This window comes from Plectropomus leopardus, chromosome 12, assembly GCF_026936395.1.
Source record: "Plectropomus leopardus strain MGB_pleo_1.0 chromosome 12, ASM2693639v1, whole genome shotgun sequence".
NCBI classification, from domain to species: Eukaryota; Metazoa; Chordata; class Actinopteri; order Perciformes; family Serranidae; genus Plectropomus; species Plectropomus leopardus.
This window is the reverse complement of record NC_142187.1, coordinates 16,051,555-16,077,113: the sequence shown is the minus strand read 5'-3', so window position 1 is coordinate 16,077,113 and position 25,559 is coordinate 16,051,555. Positions and strand designations below refer to the sequence as shown.

The window sequence follows — 25,559 nt, the reverse complement described above, 5'->3', positions numbered from 1 at the left end:
AACACTTTGTCCATAGAGAACGGTCACTCTTGCTCAGGGTTTAAGTTGTGGCTAATCTACTGTTCATACTGTGAGAAGTTAATCATATATTAGTAAACCTCAATCATAAAATGAAAGGGTAGGAAAAAAAATTTAATACACTATGCCAAGTGCAGGTAAATTTTAAGGTGGAATTTTTACTTGTAATGGTACTCAGTGCATGAGTTGATGACTGAATACATCAACACACCTTAAATTTTAACATGACAACTGTGACCACTCCATCTGTTTTTCTTGTCTCTCTTTAGAGATGATTTTTAATTATCTTCAAGTGTTTCAACCGGACTATGTGAGCGGCACACGCTCTAAACTCACTTGGGAAAAAAAAATACATTAGTGGGTGATGTAATGTTAGTTGCTTGTCGAAAAACAATATGGTGGCTGGTAACAAACAATCTAGTATTGCAGTTAAACAGTAAGCTTAAATAAGTTTCTGAAACACTTTAGGCATCAAATAGAGTATATTGCAAATCTTGGCTCAGATTTGATCAGTGGTGCTTAGTTTACTGCTTGATCTGAGGCTTTTCAGTCTCAGTAAACAGTATGGCTCCATCTTCTTGGTCACAGATTCTCATATGACAGCTAAACAATGCACTAAAATATGTTTTTGAAAACATTTTAGGCGAGACATAGGCAATACAGTCACAGACTCTTGCTTCATATCAGCACTACATAGTTTCACCATTTAATCTGAGTTTTAGAGAAAGAAAGAGGGGTGGGTCTCTCTCTCTCAATTCGCTTTTGTACTCTGTGTGTCTGTGGTGACAGGAATACAAAAATAAGGAAGTATAATCTCTAATTCAAGCAACAGGCCCATATGAGCAGGGAGAGAAGTTTAACTCAGTTCATTTAAGCTGCATTTCCAGCAAAGCCTTTCAATAAAATACCTTAGGAACCAAAAGTAACATCTATGAAGAGATACCTAGACTCTCAATCTGTTTAGCATTTCTACTGCAGACAGTACTCTTACATGTGGGCGGGGTGTTGTCACTCACTGCTCCATCCAGCAGCACTTACTTTATTTCCTTGTTCACCGGTGATGCAGAGTAAAGTCTGCACCCCACAGAACGAGGCTGCCTGCTGGAGTGACAGTTGCTTTCTGTGGGATATTTGTAAATAGCCATTTTGTGCATTTGTTGATCCCTTGTCAGGCAAAGGGCAGGGGTTTAGTGCTGCTGGTAAGTACAGGACGACGCTCCGCCAAGTTCTTTTTCACCAAGTGAGGATCACAATATTGTTCACATAATCAAGTTGCAATTAATATACATTTTTTGAACATTTGAAGATCCACTCATTACTGAAAGTGTATGTCATCCAAGAGAGACAATAAAATGTATGGAGTCGTTGTGTTGGACAGAGCTGTCATAATGAAATGTAAGATGTGTTGATAGATTCCTGTCTTCAGCTCATGCATTGAGTAACATTACAAGTAAATGTCCCACCTTTAATTTTGCTAGCAGTCAGCCCAGTGTCTGCAGTCTGCAGCTGCTGATAGAGGCTGCAAATATTCTTTTATTTTATAGTAATAGTTTACTGATGTATGAAAAACTTGTCACAGTATTGAGTGTTGATTCTCTACTGACCAATCAATGGACTGCAGTGTTTCTAGCTCCACCTTTTAGTACCAAATCTGTGTGCTAGGTGCCTCAAGCAAAGGGGTAACCAAAAATGGGAACGGTTCCAAAGGTACTAAAGGTGCCATCCACAACTTTGCACAATGGAAATGCAAAAAAATGAGTACTGAACTGACCTGCTGGTGGAGACACTGCATTACTCATACTAACCAAATTGTTAAAAATCAGCAGTGTCCCTGTAAGGACTCACAGAGATATCGTTCTGCCTGACTAATGCCTTTAACAGCTTATATGTTTTTTTTAAAAAATGTGCTGTCTTTCTTCTGCTCAGTGAGCGGAGAGTCTCCCCCCAGCCTGCCCAAGGACCTGACTGGCTCGCTGTCCACAGATGTCAGCTTCGATGTCGACTCCCAGTTCCCACTGGACGATCTGAAAATTGACCCGCTGACGCTCGATGGCCTGCACATGCTCAATGATCCGGACATGGTCCTTGCTGACCCCGCCACAGAGGACGCGTTTCGCCTCGACCGGCTGTAACCATTGCACCACATGCTCGTGCACAGGTGTGTGAATCCTGCTGCCCCTGGGGGATAAAAACCAAGAGGAGCAGTTTTCTGCAGCACGCCGGTGGAGTCCTCGTCTGGGCAGAGCATTGATAACACACCGACTGACCCAATCAAATCCCACAAGAGAGCTTTTAAAGAATGCATTGAGATGTTTTGAAGACTGGAAACCGGAAAGATGATTTACGACTGATGACACTCAAGTTAAGGTATGAATGATGTTCATGGTTTTGTCACTACTTTTTGCAAATGACACATTTTTTAATCGTTTAGACACTGAGTTTTCATTCAGGGCAGCTTAACAAAATGTATCATGAGGGCAGAAGGAAGCTGGTCTCTTTTTCTCCATCAGTGACTGAACAAACCCTTAACAAGCTACAGTAGAATGATCATACACACCTGTTAACACCGAAAAGCTTAATGACTCAGAGGAAACATCCGACAAGTTTAATCACCCTCTGTGACAAGCAGGTTGCTCTTAGTAGTACACTCAGTTTGGATATTAAAGAGACAATTCACTGCAAAATCAAAACTACACATTTTTCATAGAGCTATTGGTTGTTTTGGTGTGTGTTGCCGAGTGTTGGAGATAGTGGCTGTAGAGATGTCTGCTTTCTCACTAATATAATGGAACTAAATGACACTTGGCTTGTGTTGCTCAAAGGGCCAAAAATGTATTTTAAAAATACAACAACAATGTCTCTTTCTAGAAATCATACCCAGTTACCCCAGATTCAAAATGATGACAAACAGATGCAGTGTAACAGCAAAGAGACACAAAATGACCAAAAGAGACAAAATTATTCGGGAGGGGTGTCTGATATTCTGCCCCTGCATAGATCCACAGTGATAACTGGAAACAGGACTCCAAGACACCATTGTTTTACAGACATCTCTTTTGCAATGGTGGTCTATTGGGGACAATGCCTTTTGGGCCATTAGGGATTTTTTTCCCTGCAATACCGCAGGTGGCCACTGGGAAAATTGGAAGCAAGGCTGAGCTGTGTTCCTGGGGGCCTGCTTAGCCGATATATTTAAGATATTTAGATTATTCATATATATATATATATATATATATATATATATATATATATATATATATATATATATACCCCAAAATTATTTGTGTGAAGAGATCGACAATCTGTATGTCAATTTGAAATCACCATAAGGCAAGTGCCATCAAGTGTCACTATACAGGAGAGAAGGCAGTCATCTCTACGGTTGATATCTCCAACACTCAGCAACTCACACCAAAACAATCTAGGTTGATAAATAGCACTACAGGTAAGAGGATATATATGTATTTTTTATTTTGGAATGAACTGTCCCTTTAATTTAGTTCTCATCCCTGTGTAGTTCGCCACAGATGCCAAATTCAGGCCTATTTTTGATTTTTCCCAAATTTCCTCTGAAGTCTTGAGTTACGATGAGTCATAATTTTGCCACCCGAGTTGTTTTCAGGAGATGCTGAATTTTGATTTTACCATAGTAAATAGCGGTCATCAGTTATGCATGAAATCACAAATCACTGTGCATACTTGTTTTGCCTTAATAGCTTGACATTTTGGTTTTCATGCAAAGATGACTATTATGTAAATGAGAAAAAGCAACTTACTTGTCAAGTCATTTTTCCTGTTTTAAAGGTAGTTTGGTCGACACATAATTCACAGTTGCATTACTGTAGTTGTATTTTTGAGGTGCGCTGATGTTTATCCATGACTTCACCCACTGTCACTACCATATCACTTTTCATTCATCAGACAAATCGAAATGGACAAATGAGCTCTTTGTTATGAAATAGTTGTTTACAGGCTTGTTTCGTTTTCTATTTTACATGTACAGAATGTGATTAGATTTTGCGTAACAGTATCTATGCAAAACTACAGCAATTGGTTTAGGACTGTAAAATGAAACGGATAACATAAACCCTCATAAAAGGAAGCCAATGTGCACGGTTCTTGCAGAATGCACAGCGATGGTGCCATGTTGTATTTCTTTTGATACTTTCAAACATTTTCCTTTCAGACGAGTTTGGACTAGAGGAAAAAAAATGCTCAGTGCGTGTGACATAACGTAGAATCTCTCCTGGATCTCTCCCAAAGATGTGACCTCAGTGTAGTTGAAATATATATATTTTTCCAGACAATTGAACTGCCTCTATACTAGAACAGCATTGTTGATGCAATGAGAATGTATTTAGGTCACATCTGTACAGCTGTGCTTTGGTACCATCTTGTCATCCTCATTGCTCTCATATCTAGCCTTTATGTACTGTAGAACCAAATACTTTTCACCTGATATTTTTGTTCTCCCCGCAAAGGAGATATGTAGTACTGTTTTATGTTTTATTTGTTATAGTTTTTTTGCTTTCTTGGCACTACAGTGACACTGAATACCAGTTTCTCTGTCATGCTCATGTTGTCTGTGCCCTTTATCGATTTGTTCCATGTCTCTCCGTGCTTTGGTTTTGCTTTTTTAGGGCTTCATGCATTTGCTCTTTAAAAAATCCTCTGTGTTTCTCGGTGAGCGATTCATTCATTAATGTGTCCCATCTCTCATGTTGCACTTTATGCATTTATCAACACGGATTTATGAGTTTATAACAAAACTCCCTCCCCTGTGACTGTTACGTGCACTGGACCTGTTTTCCCTGTCTTTGATTAAACTTGCCTTCTTGTAAAAAAAAGAAAAGAAAAATGAGAAAAAGCTAAACTGAATTAGATTTATTTTTGGAAAATCATTTGCAGATTGTCTGTCTGAAAGAGCGGTTTATACTTAATCAGTGAGTATTTTATTAGCTTCAGGTTTTTTCCTAAATTTTGGAAAACATTTGTATTTTGGGACAGAGGCGTGTTGGTCATTTTCCTGTGCTGCAGCTCTTTCTGCTATTGTAAGCAGGTTTAAGAAAATAGAACTAAATATACTAGAAGAATATGTATAACTATTCACTAATTACCAAATTTTTAGTTAATTATTAAAATATTTTAAGATAGAGGTACAGTATAATGTGAATTCTCAGATGAGTACATTTAAAATGTACAGATTATCATAATATTGTGCCAGATGGGATCAACCAGTCCCTGAAAAGTATTTTATGGAATTTATAGTTATTTAGTCGAGGTATGAATATTATTAAAATGCCCATAAAATGAATATGTTCATTCCTAGGACACTATATAGCAGAGGTGAGATCAAGTCACTGTTTTGTAAGTCTTAAGTCTTGAATGACAAGTCCTGAGTCCTTGGGTTTCGAGTCCTCCATAAGTTATAATGTGCTCGTCACCCAATTAAATGCCATTACAACAGAGTAATAATATACTTTAAAGGCTTTTTAAAAGTTTGTATTTGTAAAACGTTTACTGAAAATTGTTGCTGTTTTGTCTCTAATTTTCACCCTGCACGTTTTGCACTCTGCAATTCCTTTTTTTTTTTTTTTTGTTGATCACTGCACAGATAGTGACTTAACAGACATTTATTTAAATTAAAACGTTTGAGAGTATTACTTAAAATAACATACTTTTCAATCTTTGGGCTTGGGAGAAGTTTTGAAATATTTTGAAGTCAAGTCCCAAGTCACTTGTGTCTAAGTCAAGTTGCAAGTCTTTTTTATTTTTTTATTTTGTCAAGACGAAGTCTAAAGTCATTAAATGTGTGATCTGAGTATGACTCAAGTTCAAGTCATGTGACTTGAGTCCACATCTCTGCTATATAGCCATTACTCATAAGTAAAATTCAAAGTCATCTTTATTGTCAATTCTGACATGTTTGTTAGACATACAGGAATTGAAACTGCGTTTCGCTCCATGCCCACAGTGCAAATATTCCACACTTTAAAAAGGGTTACTCTATAGCTGTGATTTTATTTCTTTTGATGTGCGTCAAGGTCCTCCTTGTGCCGGCTTATTTCACCATTGTTCTCATAATTCATAATGTAAATCAATTACAATATGTTTGGACAAATGTGCATCGATTCAGTTAAAATTAAGTTGTTGAGCTTGAAGATTTATTTCCCTTTTTTTTAAAATACTCTAATGTTTTGGATGCATCACATTATGAATTTTGATGCAGTGTTTTTTGCTTTTTTCCCTTTTTGAATAATGTTATGACTGCATGAATATCTGGACATGTTTTCCCCTTTTACCACTTGGCTTTTATTTCCTTTGAAGGGTGGAGTCAGCTTTGTTTTGTCAAAGTGATTTGTTTTTCTCGTTTGGTAATATTGTCCTTTGTCTCTTTTTAATTCAGCGTCATGTGTAGGCTAATGTATCTGCTAAGTGAAGCCTAAAAGCATCGGAAATATGGTAATCAGCCTTTTATGCACACGTAAAAGCTGTTGTTTGGTACTATGTTTTACACTGCAATATACGGTATGTGCTTATTTTCTGTGCAACACCCACAGACTTTTATTACATCATGGTAAATCTAGACTAGCTTTGTATATTGCTGTATGGTAGGAACAATGTTTTTCGTGCTGTATGTGATATGATGTCAAAGTGAGAAAATGCACTGAGAAATACTGTGCTGCAATATGTCATTGTGGCTCTATATTCTCTGCTGGACCTCAGACTTTATAGTGAGCCTGACATCTTTGCAGGTCCATTTTCTGTTTTGGTATTTCTTTGAACTTTTTTTGTGCTCATGTAGATAGCTCTGACTGATGTGTCGCCTGTTACTGCCACCTTTTTATGCATCAACGTTCAGGTATCCATTGGGGTTACACCAGTGTTTACAGAGACAAGAGTTTACAACAGAGCAATGTTTGTTTGTTTTTTTTCCATAAGAAAAATGTTTGTTAAATACTGTATCTGGAATAACGGACTACATATGAACCACTTGCAGTGTAGAATAGCAAAATTATTTTGCTATGTAGATTTTAAGGAGCAGTGTGTAGGATTTAGCGGCATCTAGTGGTGAAGATTGCATATTGCGACCAGCCAAAATGTTTTCCGTGTACCAAGCATTAACACCTGGTTAGAATTCCTTCTGTGTTCATTGTTCAGGAGGTTTTTAACATGAGCTACACTATCTTATCTTACCTGGCCATGGTGGACTCCATGGATGAGAACCCGCTCCCTATGTGGCTATATAAACAGATTATTCTAAGACAACAAAAACATAGGAAGTGTTATTTTCATTTGATTATACACTAAAAACACAAGTACTATATTATGTACCATTACTGCCAATATATCCCCCTAAATCCTACACACTAGACCTATAAAAGTGAATCACTATAGTAATTTCAATACTATGGCCATGTTAATATATTCTGTTTCATGAGGTTTTGAAGTTATCCTCATTCATATGCATTTCTAGGCCCTGAAAGCACTTTTTAAAAATTGAATTTACAAACTTTTATTTCGAAGAAATTCCCCTTCCTGTGTACTTGCTATGCGCAGATACGTCATCAGACTTTTTTTTTTTAACAGAAAAGGTACTATTTAGATTTTCTTGAATTTAGTTTTATAGTAAACCTGTCATCAGCACTGTATATTCTCTCTTTTAAGTGTTAAATCAACAGTTTGAACCAGAAAGCCAAAGTTTAAAATAGCCATAAATGACAGAATACAATTACATTTTATCCTTCTATCCATGGAAACACATTCTCTCCCTTTGTTTTTGAAAATATTGCATTGGGGTACGAATTATGTATAAACCATGACCGTATCAATGCGTTGTTTACATTAAACATAATTACAGAAATAGAAATTCTTGCAGCATAAAAGAGATGCGACTGACATATCCTGTCCACTACCTGGTGAATCTCTTTTTCTGCATGATTCTGAATTTCAGAAATATCCCAGAAACTACCTTGACATATTGTATTTTGCTTTGAATTAAGTATTTTGTTTTGCCTTGTATTTTTTTTTTGTTTTGTTTTTTGTTTTTTTATCTGCTGTCAAACACTATTTTGTAGTGAATATTACTATATACATCTTGTCTGAGAAATAACATAGACATACAGTAAGAAATAACATAAGAAATAGCAGATACAAATACTGTACAGTCAGGCTATATATATAAATATATATATATATATATATATATATATATATATATATATATGTAGACACCACATGTTAAAACACAAACTGAATCTGAATCAGGAAGATGGAACGGAGTCATAGCCGTGTACAGTCGCTCAGTGGGATACCCACATCTATGAATCCTTTGTGTGCATTTTGAGGACAGCCCGCTGCTGGTTCAAGCCTCATACAATGGCAGCTAAATTGTTATACGATGTATTTTGTTTCTGAGTACTATTCCAAACACTGCACATGCATTTTACTGCCGTGAAGGGGTGCACTATGCTCCCATGGTACACTCGCAGCAACAGGAAACATTATGCTCATAGAATATGCAAAATCTAGCATTCTGCAGCACAGCTTGGCAAGTTGGTACTTTTTTGAGCTAACCCTTTAAAAATTACTGGTTCAAACCTTGTTCTTTAAATTGTGTGTTTTCTATTTTACCTGTCGAATCGGACCAAAAGAATCCAAGTTGGCTGTAAATGTGTGCTATATTAAAGATGAAATACGCTTCTGTTTGAACTGTACCTGATGTATTTTTCTTGTGTGAAGGCTTCTGTCTTTGTATCTTTGCATTATTATTTGTAAATGAAATGAAAATAAATATATCTGATTAAGCAAAGATGTTTCTTGAACTATTTTTTTCATAAGTGGGCTACAAAAAAATGCACTAGAAAACAGTGAACTAAAACAGTAGTTACATGATTACAGCCCCCATAACTGGCATAACTTCGAGTTTCTCACCCACTCCACAGCTTCACGCCCAGCATTTGCCCTGCCTTCTCCCTGCCTTCTCCCACTCTGTCCACACAAACAATTTTAATGAGTTGACACTGGACATTTTGCATGTGGGATGGGTATGACAAAAGTAACGACCAAGATGACTGCTGGTAAGATTTCTGTCTTTTCTACTCTGTAGAGTTCATCATAATGTAGCAATAGTGATCATTTATTAGCAAATGTGGCCATCAGGAAGCTACCTTAGACAAATAAATCCTAATACAGTATGTCTCTCCACATTTTCCTAATACCAATACTTGCTAAGACAATGACTTCTAACTTAGTAAATAATGTAAAAAATACAATTTAAAAAATACAATTTTTCTCTGGCAAGATTTTGACTTTTGCCGTGACTTCCCCGTTACAGGTCTCCTATATTCTGTAGCTTTTTTTTGTTGCTGCCAATGGCATGTCATGTCTCATATGTTAAACTTTCAAGTACCAAATCATTAAAAAAAATTAAAATTTGAATTTTAAAAAGAAGTAAAAAATATATTTGTCTGTTAGTTGTTATTAAACCACTCACAAACTTTGGGGAAAAAGAAAAACATAACTAGAATGCACTAAAACTAAGCATCACTGATCCCCCAAAGATGCAGTCTGCTTATACTCCCTGTAGTTTGATGGCTAAAATTTAAAGTTCCCAGGTTTCACCATCACTGATCCCCTTAAAAGGATCAGTCGTGTCTTATCTGATCCAGTGATGAAGCTTGACCCCTTTTTGGAAACTGAAGGACTCCATCTGCTGGTGAATCGCTGCAACATAAAGTCATCAAAACTGATCATTCAAATAAACTTTGGTAAAACATCCATACAAAACTTTTGTTTGAATGTCTGCCTAAAAAGTGACTTTTGGTAATGCAAGCTGTGTGTGGAAGAATGTGTGTGGTTACTGATATCACAATGGGATAAAAAAAAAAAAAAACATCAGCCAAAGTTGATCTAAAAATGACAGTAATTCAACAGATTTTGACATGTTCTTTCCTATAGGAAGAGGGAAAGTGAAACCAACAGGCCTGTAACCTATAATATATATTAAGCCTCTTCACAGTATTTCAATATGGTCAATATGGCCCTCCCCAGCGTTAAAATGTATCTGAAGTGCCTCCCCTGTTTTGCCCCATCGCCTCCATTCTCATAAATAACAGTCTGCCCCTTACAGTTTCTAAAATGTGAGGATTTGCTGCTTTTCCCTGCTTTATATCCAAGGGTGTAGCACTAAATTCTGGGCCCTGTGCATTAGTAGTCTCTGTGGGCCCCAACCCTTCCTCTCTTGATCCATGTCTCTGTCTTTTCATGGGCCAAGACATGACAGTGTACAATGATGCTCCATCAGTGTCAACAGTCAGTGGGTGCGCTCCATTTCAGAGGGCAGTTAACTACTCAACATATAATGGCGAGGGTTGGAAAAGCTGTTCAGATGGAGGAAACAAAATAATAAAAAGTGAGAAAAAAAGTTTTAAAATTATAATAATTCTGTAAAATAATTTTAAAAGTATAATCATGAATGTAGTTCACTAGATATTTTCCTTCCTTTTTAAAAAAGAATAGTCAATCTTTTTTTCTCATCTCTCTTGTTTACGATGCCGGTAATACTGTCTTCTATGTCTCATTAAAAAAAATTTAATTATAGAGAATCTTACCAAGCTAACATTGTAAGTAGTGTGTCTATACTGACAAAAGTTTAAACGTATATACATTTTTGTATGCGTGATCCAAGCAGCTAACTAACCTTAACTCTGTCAGGTAGCTAACAGCCTGGTTTTATATATACAAAGAACTTTTATAAAAATGAACTGCCAACCAGACCAGGCCACAAGACAGGCTTTTATTTAACAAAAAGTGTTGCCACACCCTGCTAGCAGAAGGGACTTGGCGTTTAATCGAGACTAGGCTTTTATTTGAAGTTTTACGTACTTTGAAAATATCACTTTAGGCTCAGGATGACTGTAATTGGCATTTTTTATTCACGTGACATTTTATACACCAAATCATAATAGAACTTTAAAAAAACGATGATGGAAATATCTTCATTTAATCATTATGTTTTCATTTAGGACTGGAGGTGCTGTGATACATGCACGGGTATACCCAGGAGTGTAGGTGGACGGCAGGGATGTTTACTTGGTTACGTGCAGACGTCAAAGCGCATACATCGTATCCCAGCATGCAGCAGGAGGCCGTTGAGAGATCCAGCAGCTGGTAGTGAGTTGCGAGAGCGCCCAGCAGGCAGCAGCTAACGGCCAACACAGCACACACATCTCCCACTCCATGTGAGAAAAACTGAGCCGTCTACCTTCCGGGCGACTGAAAAATATGCTGTTCGGGCGCCTGACGTGTCACCGCAGCGGCTTTTGAGTCCTCATTGTCACACGGTTTTCATTTTGGAGGATTCCTCCCTCCATCCTCCGGATCGCACCGAACAGGCAATGACAACGGTCTTAGCAACCCCGCAGCAGATGAAGGACCGGCTGCTGCAGGCCATCGACAGTCACAGCAATGTGAGTACAGCTAGCAGGCTAGCTGGCTAACGTTAGCTTGTTTACCTGCACTCCGGCAAACTCGGCAAAGCAGTTCACACAACAGCTGTCAAATTACTGTTTCATTGCGTTTAAAAACGCTCGATAAACAATGCTGGTTGGCATTAATGTGTCGAAAGACTTAGAGGCGTTGAGCTCTTGGTTTGACAGCTCGTAGCTAACTTAGCAGAAGCGCTACCTTGGTTGAACCTCAAACTGGCGTTAGCTGGTTAAGTAGCATACTAGCTGCTAGCTTAGCCGCAACACTAAAGCGGTTTTAGAGTACACAGGAGCTTGATGGAGTGCAATACATTAATGTGCCATGGGTACACACATTTTACTTAAAAATGTATCTTTATATTTTGTTTGGTCAGAGTTTCGTCAGAGACCGTTCAATAACTCCTTGTTATCGAAGTGTGGGAGGTAGCTAACTGTTAGCTTGATTAGCTACGTTTTAGGAAATAGTCGGACCCTTCCTCCTCAAGTTAGTTAAAAGCTAGCCAAATGAGCTAACCACAGGTAAGTCTGCCGACACTCAAACGCTGCTTGACTTTCTCGGCACGATAAGAAACTCGCTCAAATTAATAATTATAACTTTTTGCTTCCGGTTTTTGCTCCGACGCTACACTTTTGTTGAAACGTGTGCGAGGATGAGGGTTTTTTGAGTTGACACTTGGCTGTCGTTACTTTTCAACGTCGTTGTGTCGATCTGAAGCAGACGGGCATGCTAATGTTTCCCAAGCTAACTTACACGCTAACCCCATATTCACACACGTTGTAGGCACGATTCAACAACGTTTCTAACCATAACATTAATATACTGTACGGTGCAAAAGTCTTAGGCCACGTTAGACTTTGTTATTTTAGCAAGGTTATAGTGATCATACACATTTATTTCTCAGTTGTCTCCTTACCAAAATGCAACTAGAACATACAAGAAATGTGTATATGGTATTTAAAACGCAAATATTTCAGATAACTTCAACAGGCCAAAGTTTCAAATATTTAGTGTGACCCCCTTTTCCACTTAGCATATCTTGAACTCTGCAAACCCACGGGCTGCATTTCTGCCAGTGGTGTTGGGGATATTGCCCAAATAGTTGGAATCCTGAATACTGAGAAGAACAGACAAATTTTAATACACCGTGCAATTCCTTCTGGAAACCATCTGATTGGAAATGGGTTTACTTTTTCAGCATGACAATGATCCCAGGCATACTACAAGTGCAGTGAAGTCATATTTGGAGAAAAAACAGCTGATAAAACATAGAAACAGTGATGGAGTGGCCTCCACAGAGTCCAGGTCCAAACATTACAAAAGCAGTATGGGATCACCTGGACAGAGAAAGGAATTTAAAAAATAAAGATAAAAAACTGCCCGTGTCTAAAAAACAGCTATGGGAAGTGCTGAAGCAGGCTTGGTATAATATACCATAAGTTTATACAAAACGCCATGATTCCTCCAAAACCTCCAGGGTATGTTTAGTTTTCCAAAATTTTCTTGGCCAGGAAATTGCATTTGCAAATTCCATGACTATTCCAGTTTCAGGATAGATTGCCAAGGAGAGTTCAAGTGGTGCTTTGTGTAAAGGGAGGTCACATTAAATATTGAAAGACTGAACAAAGCCATTTTAGTTTGATTTTTGTTTTGTTTTTTGGTGGTGTTTTCATGCATTGCACATGTTCTTTCATTCTTTGCTTGTAACTTAATGAAGACATTGAAAAAAATAAAGACATATATATCCCCATTACAACGGTGCTAAAACAACAACTCTATAGTGACCTGAGACTTTTGCACAGTAGTAAACTTGATTAATCATGTAAGTACCGGTCATTTGCATTGTCTATCTATTTATCATACGTAGTCATTTTCTATATATCAGTATTGCGATTAACATTTTTATGTAACAGTGACTTCCACTGTTACTGGTGACATTACACTACTACTAAATCTTTGCTTTGTGTGAGCAACAGTGCAGGTGAAGTAATACAAAATATTTGTTCTTTCTGCAGATACGCAACATGGTGGCTGTATTGGAGGTAATTTCCTGTCTTGAGAAGTATCCTATCACCAAAGAAGCACTTGAGGTAAGACTATTGACTCTGTGTGAGCTACTAGTTATTAGGGTTGGGTATCGGTGGGGATTTTTCAGATATCTGTGCCAAAACAGTAGTTTTGAAATGTACCTGTGCCATAACGGTACCTGAACTGATACCTTTTTTAAAATAAAGCACAAAACGATGGTTAGCAACGTGAAAGAATGACTCTTTTTATTGCAAAGGCCAATTTGAACTGGAAGTTGTACACATTATCTCTGAACAGTTTAAAGTACACTTAAATATATAAATATGAATCAATACTAAATACTATTAACAAATACATACACATAACACATTAGCCCAATCAATAAAACTCTACCCAACGACAATAATTTAACACTAAATAACAATTACAGGACTACTGACAGTAAAATACATTTTGAGTTTGGATCAACTATTGTCTCCTAAACTCTTGAGAGACTCGGCAGCCAGCAACTCCTCCACCATTTGATTCGGAGTGACTGAGACTGTCATTACAATCAGGATAGCTTGTCCACCTTAAGAGAGCCTGGTCAGTTTCAATGTACGGGTAACTTTGGGGCTAACCACCCTCACGTCAATCAGCAGCTGACACGCAAAACACAGGAGCTTGTCTTGGGTCTTGATAAGTTGTCGCATTTATTCATTGACAAACAGCCTCAAATGTTTGTCTCACACACACACTACTGCAAGGTTTAATTGATACTCTCTACTCCAGTCGCTGCAGCCTCACTGCCACACTCTCTATCTCTCTCTGCCACACACTCGCTGCGCACATAATTTTGCACCGAAATGAGGCACTGAATTCGGCCATGATTTGGCCCGGTAGATACCAGTTGAATAAGCACAGGTGCCATAGTAGCACTGGGTTTCGGTACCCAACCCTACTAGTTCTTGCAGAAATTGTGTTGCTTAATTTGTTTCTAACTCTCACACATAATTTATGTAGGAAACTCGACTCGGAAAATTGATCAATGATGTAAGGAAGAAGACCAAGGATGAAGACCTTGCCAAGCGTGCTAAGAAACTCTTGAGGGCCTGGCAAAAGCTGATCGAACCTGGGCCAGCTGTTGCTGTGAGTGTGCCTGGGTCTACCAATGGCAGTTCTCACCCCTGCAGGACGGATGCCTCTCCTCCTGACATTTCTGTGTCAGGGAAGGGCGTCCCAGAAGTTAAAATCAGAAACGATGTTCACAACACATACTCACCAAAAGCTGAGAAATCAAGCAGCCGCAAACGCCGAGCAGAGCACAGAGACAGTGGAGTGCACTTACCAGAAAAAATCTCCAAGATGTCTTCGTTTGATAACTCTGTTTCACCACCACCCACCAATGGGATCGCAGGCAGTCCTGATGCCCTGCTTGACCAGCAAGTCGTCCCGTCTCCTGACAGATCTCGTATAGAGCACCTTGATAATGATAAAATCAACAGAATTCCGGTTAATGCTGTCAAGCCTCGCCCCAGCTCCCCAGGAGTGGCCAAACTACCTAGCACTTCCTCAATGATCAAGGTTGCTGTGATGCAGCAACAGGCCAGATTGGACGAGGGAGGAGGAGGAGGGGCGTATTATCAAGCCAAAAGTCCCCGTGGCCTCACTACCAGTCCGAGGAACCTGAAGCAAGACGCAGTGACCAAGCGCTCTTCATATGCACCTAAAGGAACGCCTATCCCAAGCCCCTCCTCTAGGGACTCTCCATTGTCTATGTCCCAGCCTGTGTCCTCCCCTGCCCAAGCATCTTACGCTGACAAGCTGCCACATTCTTCTCATAGGTCTTCAATGCACTGGGCCAGTTCGTCAGAAGTCCCTTCTCATTGCCCTTCACAAGACATATCTGCAACACTGGAATCCCCATCAGTCTCCCCTTCACCCTCTCACCTCCAACACAACTCAGAACTACACAGACCGACATCTGAGGGAGCCATGTCTGTGTCTGACGACACAGATGGGACATCGGGTTCCAACTCAGAGCAAAAAAGGCGGAAGTACAGGTCAAGAGACTATTCTGTCAACCTAGATGGCCAGAAACTAGAGGATACGACTAAACCTGTACGGTTAAAAGAACGCAGATTAACATTTGACCCCGTCACAGGTCAGATCAAACCTCTGGTACATAAAGAACCTTCTCAAACAGAGGATGCCCCCACTCCTGACCCTGCTGAGTCTAGGCAGAGAACTGAAAGCACTGTTCAACAGCCTGCTGTCCTCCCCCCGGTCCCTGCCCTGGCCCCAGCCACAGCCACAGCCCCAGCCCCAGCCCCAGCCCCAGCCCCAGCCCCAGCCCCAGCCCCAGCCCCAGCCCCAGCCCCAGGTCCCAGCCCAAACCCTTTCCATCAAACAAACTGGAAAGAGCTGTCCAGAAATGAAATCATCCAGTCCTACTTGAACCTTCAGAGTAATGTGCTCACCTCGTCTGGGGTCCAGGCCCCGAGTGCGCACTTTTTCATGTCAGAGTATCTGAAAAGGGAAGAACAGGAGATCAAGGAGTCACGGAAGATACATGTCCTGCAGACAGACAGCTCAGTAGGGGATTTACCGGGCTTGAGCCGGGATGTGACAGACGATGACCTGGACAGGGTACAAACAAAGCACTGGCCGGGGGTGAACGGTTGTTATGACACCAATGGCACCTGGTATGATTGGACAGAGTGCATATCATTGGACCCTCACGGGGATGAAAGCAAATTGAACATCCTGCCATATGTTTGCCTAGACTGAGGGGTTTGAGAAGGTTGCTGTCCTTTTTCCACTCCTTTCTTTGTCTCTCCGCAGAGACAAGACACTTTGTGATTTTGTTTTGTCCACTGTGAGTTCGGCAACAGCCAGGCCTGCTAAACTCCCCAACCCCCCCCCTCCCCGATGCCTCTTCTTCTTTCTGTGATAATCTAAGGAGATTTTGGTATAAAAAGATAAAGATTAAAAGAGTAGTTGAGTTTGTAATAACAAGGGCTGTTTCTGTTTTATTTTTCAAACTGAAAGCCACAGGAATGATGAGGCCCTGGCTGCAGAGTGCTGCTACTAACACTGAAGGCAAGAATGAGAGGACAGAATTATCCCAGACAGCCGGAAATGGTGTTATGATGTGAATATTGGATGTTCTTAATAAGCTTGGGCGGTACCTGTTTTCTACACTATGTTCTGCAGGCTGTCTCGCTATTTTCGGTCTACTCAATAAGCAATACACTCACGAGATGTCAACAAAAGGTAATATTCTTACACCAGTTTTCCTTATTCTCTTTTACTGAAATTAAGGCTTCTGTGTCATGGAACCTGTCTTTTTTCGTTTTCATTTCGGCGCCCATGTTAACAGGTGAGAGGCGCCACGCTGACAGAGTTAGCAGCACTGCTCAGCTGTGGCACATCTAGAGCAAGGGAGTCTTGCCAGTTTTTTTCCGCATGATGCTTGTGGTTTTCAGCAAAAATAGCCAGCGAAAACGGTCATTTGATAATCATATTAACTCTATACTACCTTTTACTACAGTTTCAATGTCCTTATCTGTCACAGACATGAGGAAAAACACATTTCTCTGTTTTGATCCACATTTCTGACAGTGTTTGTCAACAGACACAAGTGGTGACACAAGGCATTTTACTCTCAAACGTTAGCAGGGCCGTGTTGTTGACAGTGCAGTAGCTTGCACGCCTCATAAATGAGTGGAGCGTGTGCTTTTAATTGTGGAAATACAGTAGTTATAACAGTAGCAACCTCGCGGCAGAGCTGCAACAACAAATGCCAACGTGAACACGCTGCTTACGCACGCAGTGTGGCCTGAACATAACCTCCAGGGCATGTAATGCACACTGCATGCAAAACGTCCTCAATACAGCCTCTCCAGTGAAATTAAGAAAAGGATGAGGGCCCGTATTTTTGACGGTATTTAAAATCACACCATCTGGACTTCTAAATACTCTGGTACACCATAATACCTAGATACCGCCCAAGCCTAGTTCTGAATTGTACCTCAGTTTCAGGCTCACTGGGATGATTCTGTGTACTTTTTTTGCCTTCTATTTTCTAATGAGGAATTACAATCTAAGGTTATATTTGAGGGAAGGCCGGGGTTTAGCTGTCCTGCTCAGACTGCCATGTTGGTGCCCAGAAAGGTGTCGATAGAGTTCATCTAGCACAGATAGAGCTGAACAGGTCCAGAGTATGATATACTGGATCATATTCGGCAGTTACAAGAAGCTTTATGTGAGATATAAAGAGTAAATTATAAATTTCTTATCATGTATACATCTATTTATTTTGACCAGTTCATTTATGGGACGTTCACCCAAACAGACATTAAGAAACTATAATAGATCTGGCTTTGTTTCTTTTTTGTTCATTTTTCCTGTTTGCATCACAATGCTGTCAGCCTAATCTTCAATGTTAAAGGGGCATACGATGTTTTTTGCATGGTCTTTCTTTAAGACGGGCCAATGCATTTGGTCATATACATTCCATACTCCACCCTTCACCAACTTTCGCTCTCTCTGTCTCATCACACAGCTCCTGTATGCCTGTCTCAACTCTCAAGAGGAAATTTATTCTGCTTTCAAAAATGGTTTCAATCAAAAATAGTGTGGTGCTTATTAAAAATGTATTCAGCTAAAGTGGAAACCTCACACTAATTCTCTCCCAAGCTTAAAATATTAACGAATGTCAAATCACGGTGCTGATTAGTAATTAAATTTTGGAGACAAAAATAAGGAAATGGTTGAATACCGGGACTCACTTTATTTCCTTTAGATATTGTTTGCCTTCTAGAATTCCATCACAATGTTTTTCGTGAGTTAAACAGCCTTAGTGAATGTAAAAGATTGAGACCTCTTACGCACTTGTTGACATCTTGTTGGTCATTTCATCACTAACTTTTAAGGTGAATAGTGACTGATGCTCCCACATTCTCTGTGCCCACAGTTTATTCAGAGTTTAAGGCCCTGTCTACACATGTACGTATATTTTTGAAAACTGAGAAATTTCAGCTTTTTTAAAAATAGTTCTGCCCACTTGACCTTTGTTTTACAAATATCTCTGTACCCTTGGGCTGCCCCTTCAAAGTCTGAGATTCCAGTCATCAGATGGAGACCCCTCAGTCGACTGAGATTACTTCCAGGCGAGCATATGGGGTTTTTGTTGTCTGTGCAGTGTAATTCTGGTGACGTTTTGGTCCCCAGATTTTGCTACAGATTGAGCGCTCTTGACTTTAACGCTACTCTTTAATAACTTAAAAGCTGCAGATGTGTGACACAGAGAAGATACCTGCCTTTGTTTGATATTGGTGCCTGCAAAGATACTGTTGCATATTAACAACCCGTCGTTAGCACCCTAAGCTTGTTTACTATATTTTGTGAAGCCAGCTGTCACACTGAAGGTTCTGCTGAGCCCTTTTCAAACTATACAAGTTGTTTCATATTTGTATCGAACAACCAAATCTGATTCGATTGACAAAATTCTGAGTCGGGTACAGCCCTGCTGTACACACTACAACACAAAAACGAGATCAAACGCTTGCCAGCCCTGGAGGTCAGACCACCGTTGATTCTCATTCAATTTAAGGATGAAGGAGCTCACTCAAACAACAATCGCACTCTGTAAAGTGTCCCACAATCTGCTGGTGCAGCTGGGTCTGACCTGAAATCGTTGTTTCTGGCAAACTTTAAACCGTGGACACTGAGGTGGAGCAAAAACATTGGTTGCAGCAAATTCTTGTGTTTGTCTGTGAAGTGGTGCAGCGATACTAAGCTCAAGTATAAAGAAGCTTTTAGACCAGGCAGTGCTTAAAAAATGCTAATAAACAGGTAGTCCACCATTGTTGTTTTTTAGCGTATGCTGATTACACAAAGCAACATTGGGCATGTGCGAATTCAGGAGATCACGTCATTTTTTCCCCCAACCGCTCTGTTTTACATAAACACACAGAAAATCTGCACCTCAGAGGGAATTTTTAAAAGAAAGCCGCTTTTTAGACACCTAAAACCCCATTTGTGTGTGGACAAGTGGCCTTAAGGCAGAGGAAAATACCTGTTTACTAAAATATCTGTATATGTGTAGACAGGGCCTCAGACTCATTTAAGGTTATTGCAGCTCCTTTCGCGAGTTTAGAAAACATTTTTTCTGCTTCCATGTTTCAGTACAGCAAACATAAAAGCAGGAGAGCGATAGCTGTGTGCATCAGATATTCTTGGCATTACCCATGTGACGACTAGTTTTGATTTCTCTCAACACTCATCAGTCACCACCACTGTTTCTCACATGACTTAAGTTAAGATTGGCTTCTGTGCAGCCTCTGTCCATTCATTGTTTCAGTCATTCATCCCTACCAATGTGCCTTGGTAAAAATGGTAAATCTGGATTTGCTTCCGTATATTAAACACGCCTGTCCGTGGAGCTTGGTTTACTTGCGAGAATCGCAAATCCCGTGATCAATATGACGCTGGTATATGCACCGTTTTCTGTTACTTTTTGTACACACTGATCTAGAGAGGGTGAAGCTGCAGACAATGAGAAACTGCACAACAACACAGCTGGCAATAAAGGAAAAGTGCTACAACTGGTTGATAAGAATCTGTTTTCTGGAGTTTTGACTGGGGCATCTTTATTTGTTCAGTGTTTAACATCTCTCAATTGTTTGAAAAATAAAAATGATCTAAATCTTCAGCTCAGTCGACTGGCTCTTGGGTCTTTTGCGGTGCCAATGTGTTCAGCAGCCTTGAATATTTTTGCCCTTATGAAGCTAAATGGTTGACCTGAGCTCTATAAGTCTGCCTTTTGTTCATGGCTTCACTGTTGAAGTTGCATTATGCTGTAATGTGTTGTACTTACGCAGTTAATCCACGTGGGGGTGCACATTGTCCATTTGTCTCCTTTGTCTGCATCAGTCTGGGATGGTACAATGTATTTCAGCTCAGTGGGAATTAATTGATCTGGTATTTTAAGGCCCACGGAAGATTATATACTCTATTTTTCAATGATTTTTCAATAAAAGAATCACTCGATTATTGACACCGACAGCAAAGAAATGGCTTAATTTGTAAAAATGACATTTTTATCAGCCTCTATGGAGAATGTGTCCCTGCATGTTTGATAGACTCAGGGGTATCATAACGACGTTACTCCCCGCCGTGACTCATAGAGCTGATGTAATCCCATCAGGCTTATCGGGATGAATAACTGTCGCCCCCTCGGGTTGTGTTTACCCTCAGACTCTGAATCAGTCCACTGCACACCTGCGTGATGTAATCACCTGTAACGTCAGATATACAGCTGTTTACGACCAGAGAGGCTGAGACACCTGGGCCGACGTCATTATGAGTTCATTATGAGTCAAGAGTTTACATCTCGTCCTGTTTGAGTCTGTTGAGTAGGACGGGCAACATTTCTACGGGCTGAAGTTGTGCAACTCACTGAAATCTGCTGATGCTGTGACTTTTTGATGTCATGGCATATTTTTATCATCTGTTGATTTGATGATTTTTCTCGCTAAATTGTCTGTTTCGTGTATAAGATGTCAAAAAATGGATCAGTGTGTTTTCTTAAACTTGATTTTTTTTTTAATTCGACCACATATACAAAACCCAGATCATTATTATTATTAAATTCACCAACATAAATGACAAAGAAACTCAACAAAATCTCACATTTTAGGAGCCAGAACCTGCAAATGTTTGGCTTTTTTGCTTGAAAAATGGCTGAAAAGATTTATTATCCAAACAGTTGTTTTTTTTTGTTTTTTTTTTATCTCAGTCATTACTCAATGAATCGTTTCATCTCTTCACAACTCCGGTGGCAGATAGACCACAAAAAAATGCCCTTTTGTAACGATCGATCATTGTGTAAATAGCACATTGTAGATGTTTGATTTATGTTTGCTTTGACCCTAAAATTGGAAATTCCTTTTTTTCCCTCTTTCCAATGGTGCGCTTTAATAATCTAGATTGTTTTGGTGTGAGTTGCCGAGTGCTGGAGATATCGGCTGTAGAGGCCTTCTCTAATAATAATAATAATACAACTAGATGACACTCAGCTTGTGTTGCTCAAAGCGCCAAAAAAAAAGAAGAAGAAAAAAACTCAACAGCAATGTCTCTTTCCAGAAATCATGACCCTGTTATCAAAATAATCCACAGACCTTTTTATGAGCAGTTTCATGTAGAACCTATTTTCTTTCTGCCGAACTACATCACAGACGGCTCTCGGCCTTTTGAGGCCTCTAGTTTTGCATTTCAGCCGTCGCCATCTTGTTGTTTTTGGCGCCAGAAATGACCATATTTGACTCATAGAATATAGCGATGTCTGAAAGTGACCCAGCCTTTACATGTACATAACTTAATTAAATACAAATGGGTGGACATAAATATTGAAAGTGGCTATAGCGTTGAAAAACCCTCTTTTGTACCATGTTTATTTCTACTGTAAAGTTGGACATTTTAACATGGAGCTTTTTGAGGAATTTACTGTTTAGGAGGAAGCCTGAAGTGGCCTGAACTGCAGTTTTTGGCACTTCTTTCTTCACTTTTTGCCTTGAGAGTTGCCAGTTGAACTAAAAACACCAACAATATCAACGTGCAGAAGGATGCATATATCTGCTCATGGACAAGAGGCGCATGCACAAAATGCCATCATGAACGGCCTCAGCTGAGCTGTAATGTGTCGGTCTGCAGTGTGAGGTGAGCTTGTAGATGGATTCTTCCTTCTGCACGGTGATTCGGTTGTTAGGTGTAGTTGGGCAGAAAGAAAATAGTTCCTCCATGACAGTGACCACAACAAGGTCTGTGTATTATCTTGAGTAAATGAGTCATGATTTCTGGAGAAAGACATTGCTGTTGAGTTTTTCAAATGTTCTTTTTTGGTGCTTTTAGCACGACAAGCCGAGTGCCATTTGGCCAACACACACCAAAACAATCTAGATTGAAAAATAGCACTGTAGGTAAGAGGGAAAATGTGTGTTTTTTTAATTGAGGGTGACCTGTCTATTTAATTTAAAATTATGTAAGATGCTAGAAAAGTTTAAAAAAAAGCACTTGCTGAAAGAAACATCAGTTTTCATGCTGGCAAATGTTATTTTCTTGACTGCCCAGTAGTGACTGACTCTACCTTTATCAATAGCCCTTTTGTCCTTAACTAGATTATGGGTGGTCTGGACAAACAACTGGGTATGTGTCAAAGTTAATAGCTTCCTTTTTTAAAAAAATGTGGTATAACTGTTCTGCTCACTATAATGTAATGGTTTCTAGTTTTTCTCCAGATATTCATATTAGAAGGAACAATCAGTAATGTTACACTATAATGTACTTTAAAATAATGTTATGTCAGCATAATGATTGTGGTCAGGCTGAGGTGCAGCATTTTAACTGTAAAGTTACTTTTTTTTTTTTTTGCAGAAATGTTTCCCGTCTAAGTTTAGAAGTGAAATCTGTTGGAGGAAACAGATCCAACAGACACTATAACCAACCAACACTATAACAAGTGCTGTTCCGTTTTTAAAATGATTGCTTTGCATTTAAGAGAAAAAGCAACGTGGTGAATTCCAGACTTGTCCGTGTGGAACTGAAAGAAGAGCAATAAAACAGCTCTCACTCTCCATCTCCAAAATATAAACTGTGTGTTAAAAAGAAAGAAGAACCCTGTGCCGAGTGAACTGCAGTAAATCAGACATCACATTCACAAATCCCTGCGCGTGAAAGGGAAGCTGGGTCACTTATCATAGCGCCGACATTACGTCACCTCAGTAGCTCATTGTGCTTACTTTAGTTACTCGAAACTTTTTTCTCTTGTCCACAGTGACTCAAAAAAGTGCGACAAATCGTCTCGTCCGCTGCGCGTCTGGTATGCAGGGTGGGACCGGTGGATCACTCCCACTGTTCAGGAATTTGGGAAGTTTCCTTCCATATAAGGAGTTTTTGATGTCAATCGCGATCTAAGGAAGAGAAGGGAAAGGTGGAGTCTAGGATCGATTAACGAAGCGTATAACCAAAGAGTATACAGGAGGAGCAAGAGGAGGTCTGATGTGTACTTCCGTGATTGCTGACGCTGTTACGTAAGGGATGAATGGGTAGTTTTGTTATTAGTTTTATTTGAGTGTAGCTTTATATAGCCTGTAATATGTGGTAGCTATAACTATATAGTTATATAAAAGGACTTCTGGTCACAGTATATAACATATAGCCCATAGCTTATAATATAGATCGTGATGTGTCAGGCAGTTTGTTTTTTTTACGCATTCTAGCTTAATTATATTTTATCTGTCTACGAAACATGCCCGCTGTGTGCTACAGGTAAAAACTTAATGTAACAAATGACAAAACCATCCATGATGCAGCAGGTGTGCCTTGCACTTTATTTCCTTTTTTTTTTTTTAAATTATTAGACATACCTGTATTGTATTCAGACATGTAGGCAAATTTATTTCCCAGCATGAAGGTCTAACTACTGTTTCAAACAATGATGTATGTTGTGTTTCAACACTGTAAGGGACATATGAAACTGGAGATTTGAGGTTTTGAGCATCACACACCTAATTTCCTACATTTTGGTGAATTTTTATGCATCAAATTCTACCTTTTCAGCATCCATTTTTGGAGGAAATGTCTATAATTTAATCAAAATAAAACTCATTTACTACTATCATGTTTTCATTTCTCCTAAATTGTCAACATGACATTACATTTGACTTTTTTTTTTGTCCAACAATATATAAATAAATATAATATATAAATATAATATATATAAATAGGAAAAAAGGTTTTGGCAGTCAAAATATCCCCAAATCTGCAGTTTCATATGTTAAAACAAAACCTAGGCCCCTTCAAATTGTGTGTGTAAATTCTTATCATGTATAAGTTTCACCTCCAGGTTGCTAAAAACCTCAAATTGACACAGGAAAAAGTGCGATTAATTAAAGGAAACATACGAGCATACTTAGGCTACTACATATGAGGTCCCCCTCATTAGATAAGGGCACTTTACGTTATCATCTAATAATGTAGGCCCTAATCTAATTCAGAATCAGCTTTAATGACCAAGTATGTGAACACAAATAAGGAAATTGGTTCAGTGTTTTCATTGCTCCCAGTGTATCCTCTACTTTACACAAAAATACAAACAGATAAGAGCAAGAACAACAAAGCTGGGCATATAAAGATAAAGAGCAGACAGGACTATTGTGTCTATTGTGTGTGTGTGTATACATATATATATATATATATATATATATATATATACATATATATATATATATATATATATTTAAAGTGTAGGACAAATGTTTCTGTGGTCTAAATTGTAAATCATACTAATAGTGCAAAGAACAAACAGTTAGGAAACTGAATAGAGGCTCAGTGATTCTGATGCCAAGCATGGAGGTATAGATAAGTAGGGCTATAAAGAAGAAGAAACAATACAAATATATACAAATATTTTTACGATATATATACAATGCAAATATAAATTAAAATGTAAATATAAAAGAAAAAATTAAAATAAAATATGGTCATTAATATAAATATGTGCATTTTGCTTCAATATGAAAAAAAACACAATAAGTATGTTAATAAAAATACGTGTCTTATGCTACATTAAAAAGAACAAACTATCTTGTAAAGGGTTAGCAATATAGTATTATAGTAAAACTTTTATAGTTTGCTGGCAATATGATTGTTTCTGTAATATAATATTCCCTTTCTCGTAAAAATATGATTTTATTCTCGTAAAATGACGACATTATCCTCATAACACTATGACTTTTTTCTCATAAAATTATGACTTTACTCTCGCAATATTAAGAGTTTGTTCTCAGAAACTGTTCTCATATAACCAGAACTTTATTCTCGTAAATTATGATTTTTTTCTAGTAATATTACGACTTTTTTTCAGGTAAATTATGACATTTTTCTTGCAAAATTACGACTTTTTTTCTCATAAAATTACAACTTTATTCTCACAATATTAAGAGTCTGTGTTTTTCTTTTTGATGCTGATCAGTGATCCTGAG

General features: G+C 38.8%; 2 protein-coding genes across 5 annotated transcripts in view; both read left to right on the top strand.

Moving 5' to 3' along the window:
* crtc1a (CREB regulated transcription coactivator 1a) overlaps nt 1-8,830 on the top strand; it is a 33,787-nt gene extending 24,957 nt beyond the window's left edge. For all 4 annotated transcript variants that reach the window (XM_088085281.1, XM_088085278.1, XM_088085279.1 and 1 more), the window contains one exon: nt 1,945-8,830. In XM_088085281.1, the coding sequence (XP_087941407.1) occupies nt 1,945-2,150 (206 nt within the window). In that variant the 3' untranslated portion in view covers nt 2,151-8,830. The remainder of the gene's footprint in view (nt 1-1,944) is intronic.
* Nucleotides 8,831-11,107: 2,277 nt separating this feature from the next.
* On the top strand, nt 11,108-20,230 carry crsp7 (cofactor required for Sp1 transcriptional activation, subunit 7). Its single transcript, XM_042497781.2, has 3 exons — nt 11,108-11,489; nt 13,521-13,595; nt 14,536-20,230. Exons 1-3 carry the CDS (start codon nt 11,418-11,420, stop codon nt 16,300-16,302), a joined length of 1,914 nt encoding a protein of 637 aa, XP_042353715.2. The 5' UTR covers nt 11,108-11,417; the 3' UTR covers nt 16,303-20,230.
* Nucleotides 20,231-25,559: the final 5,329 nt, after the last annotated feature.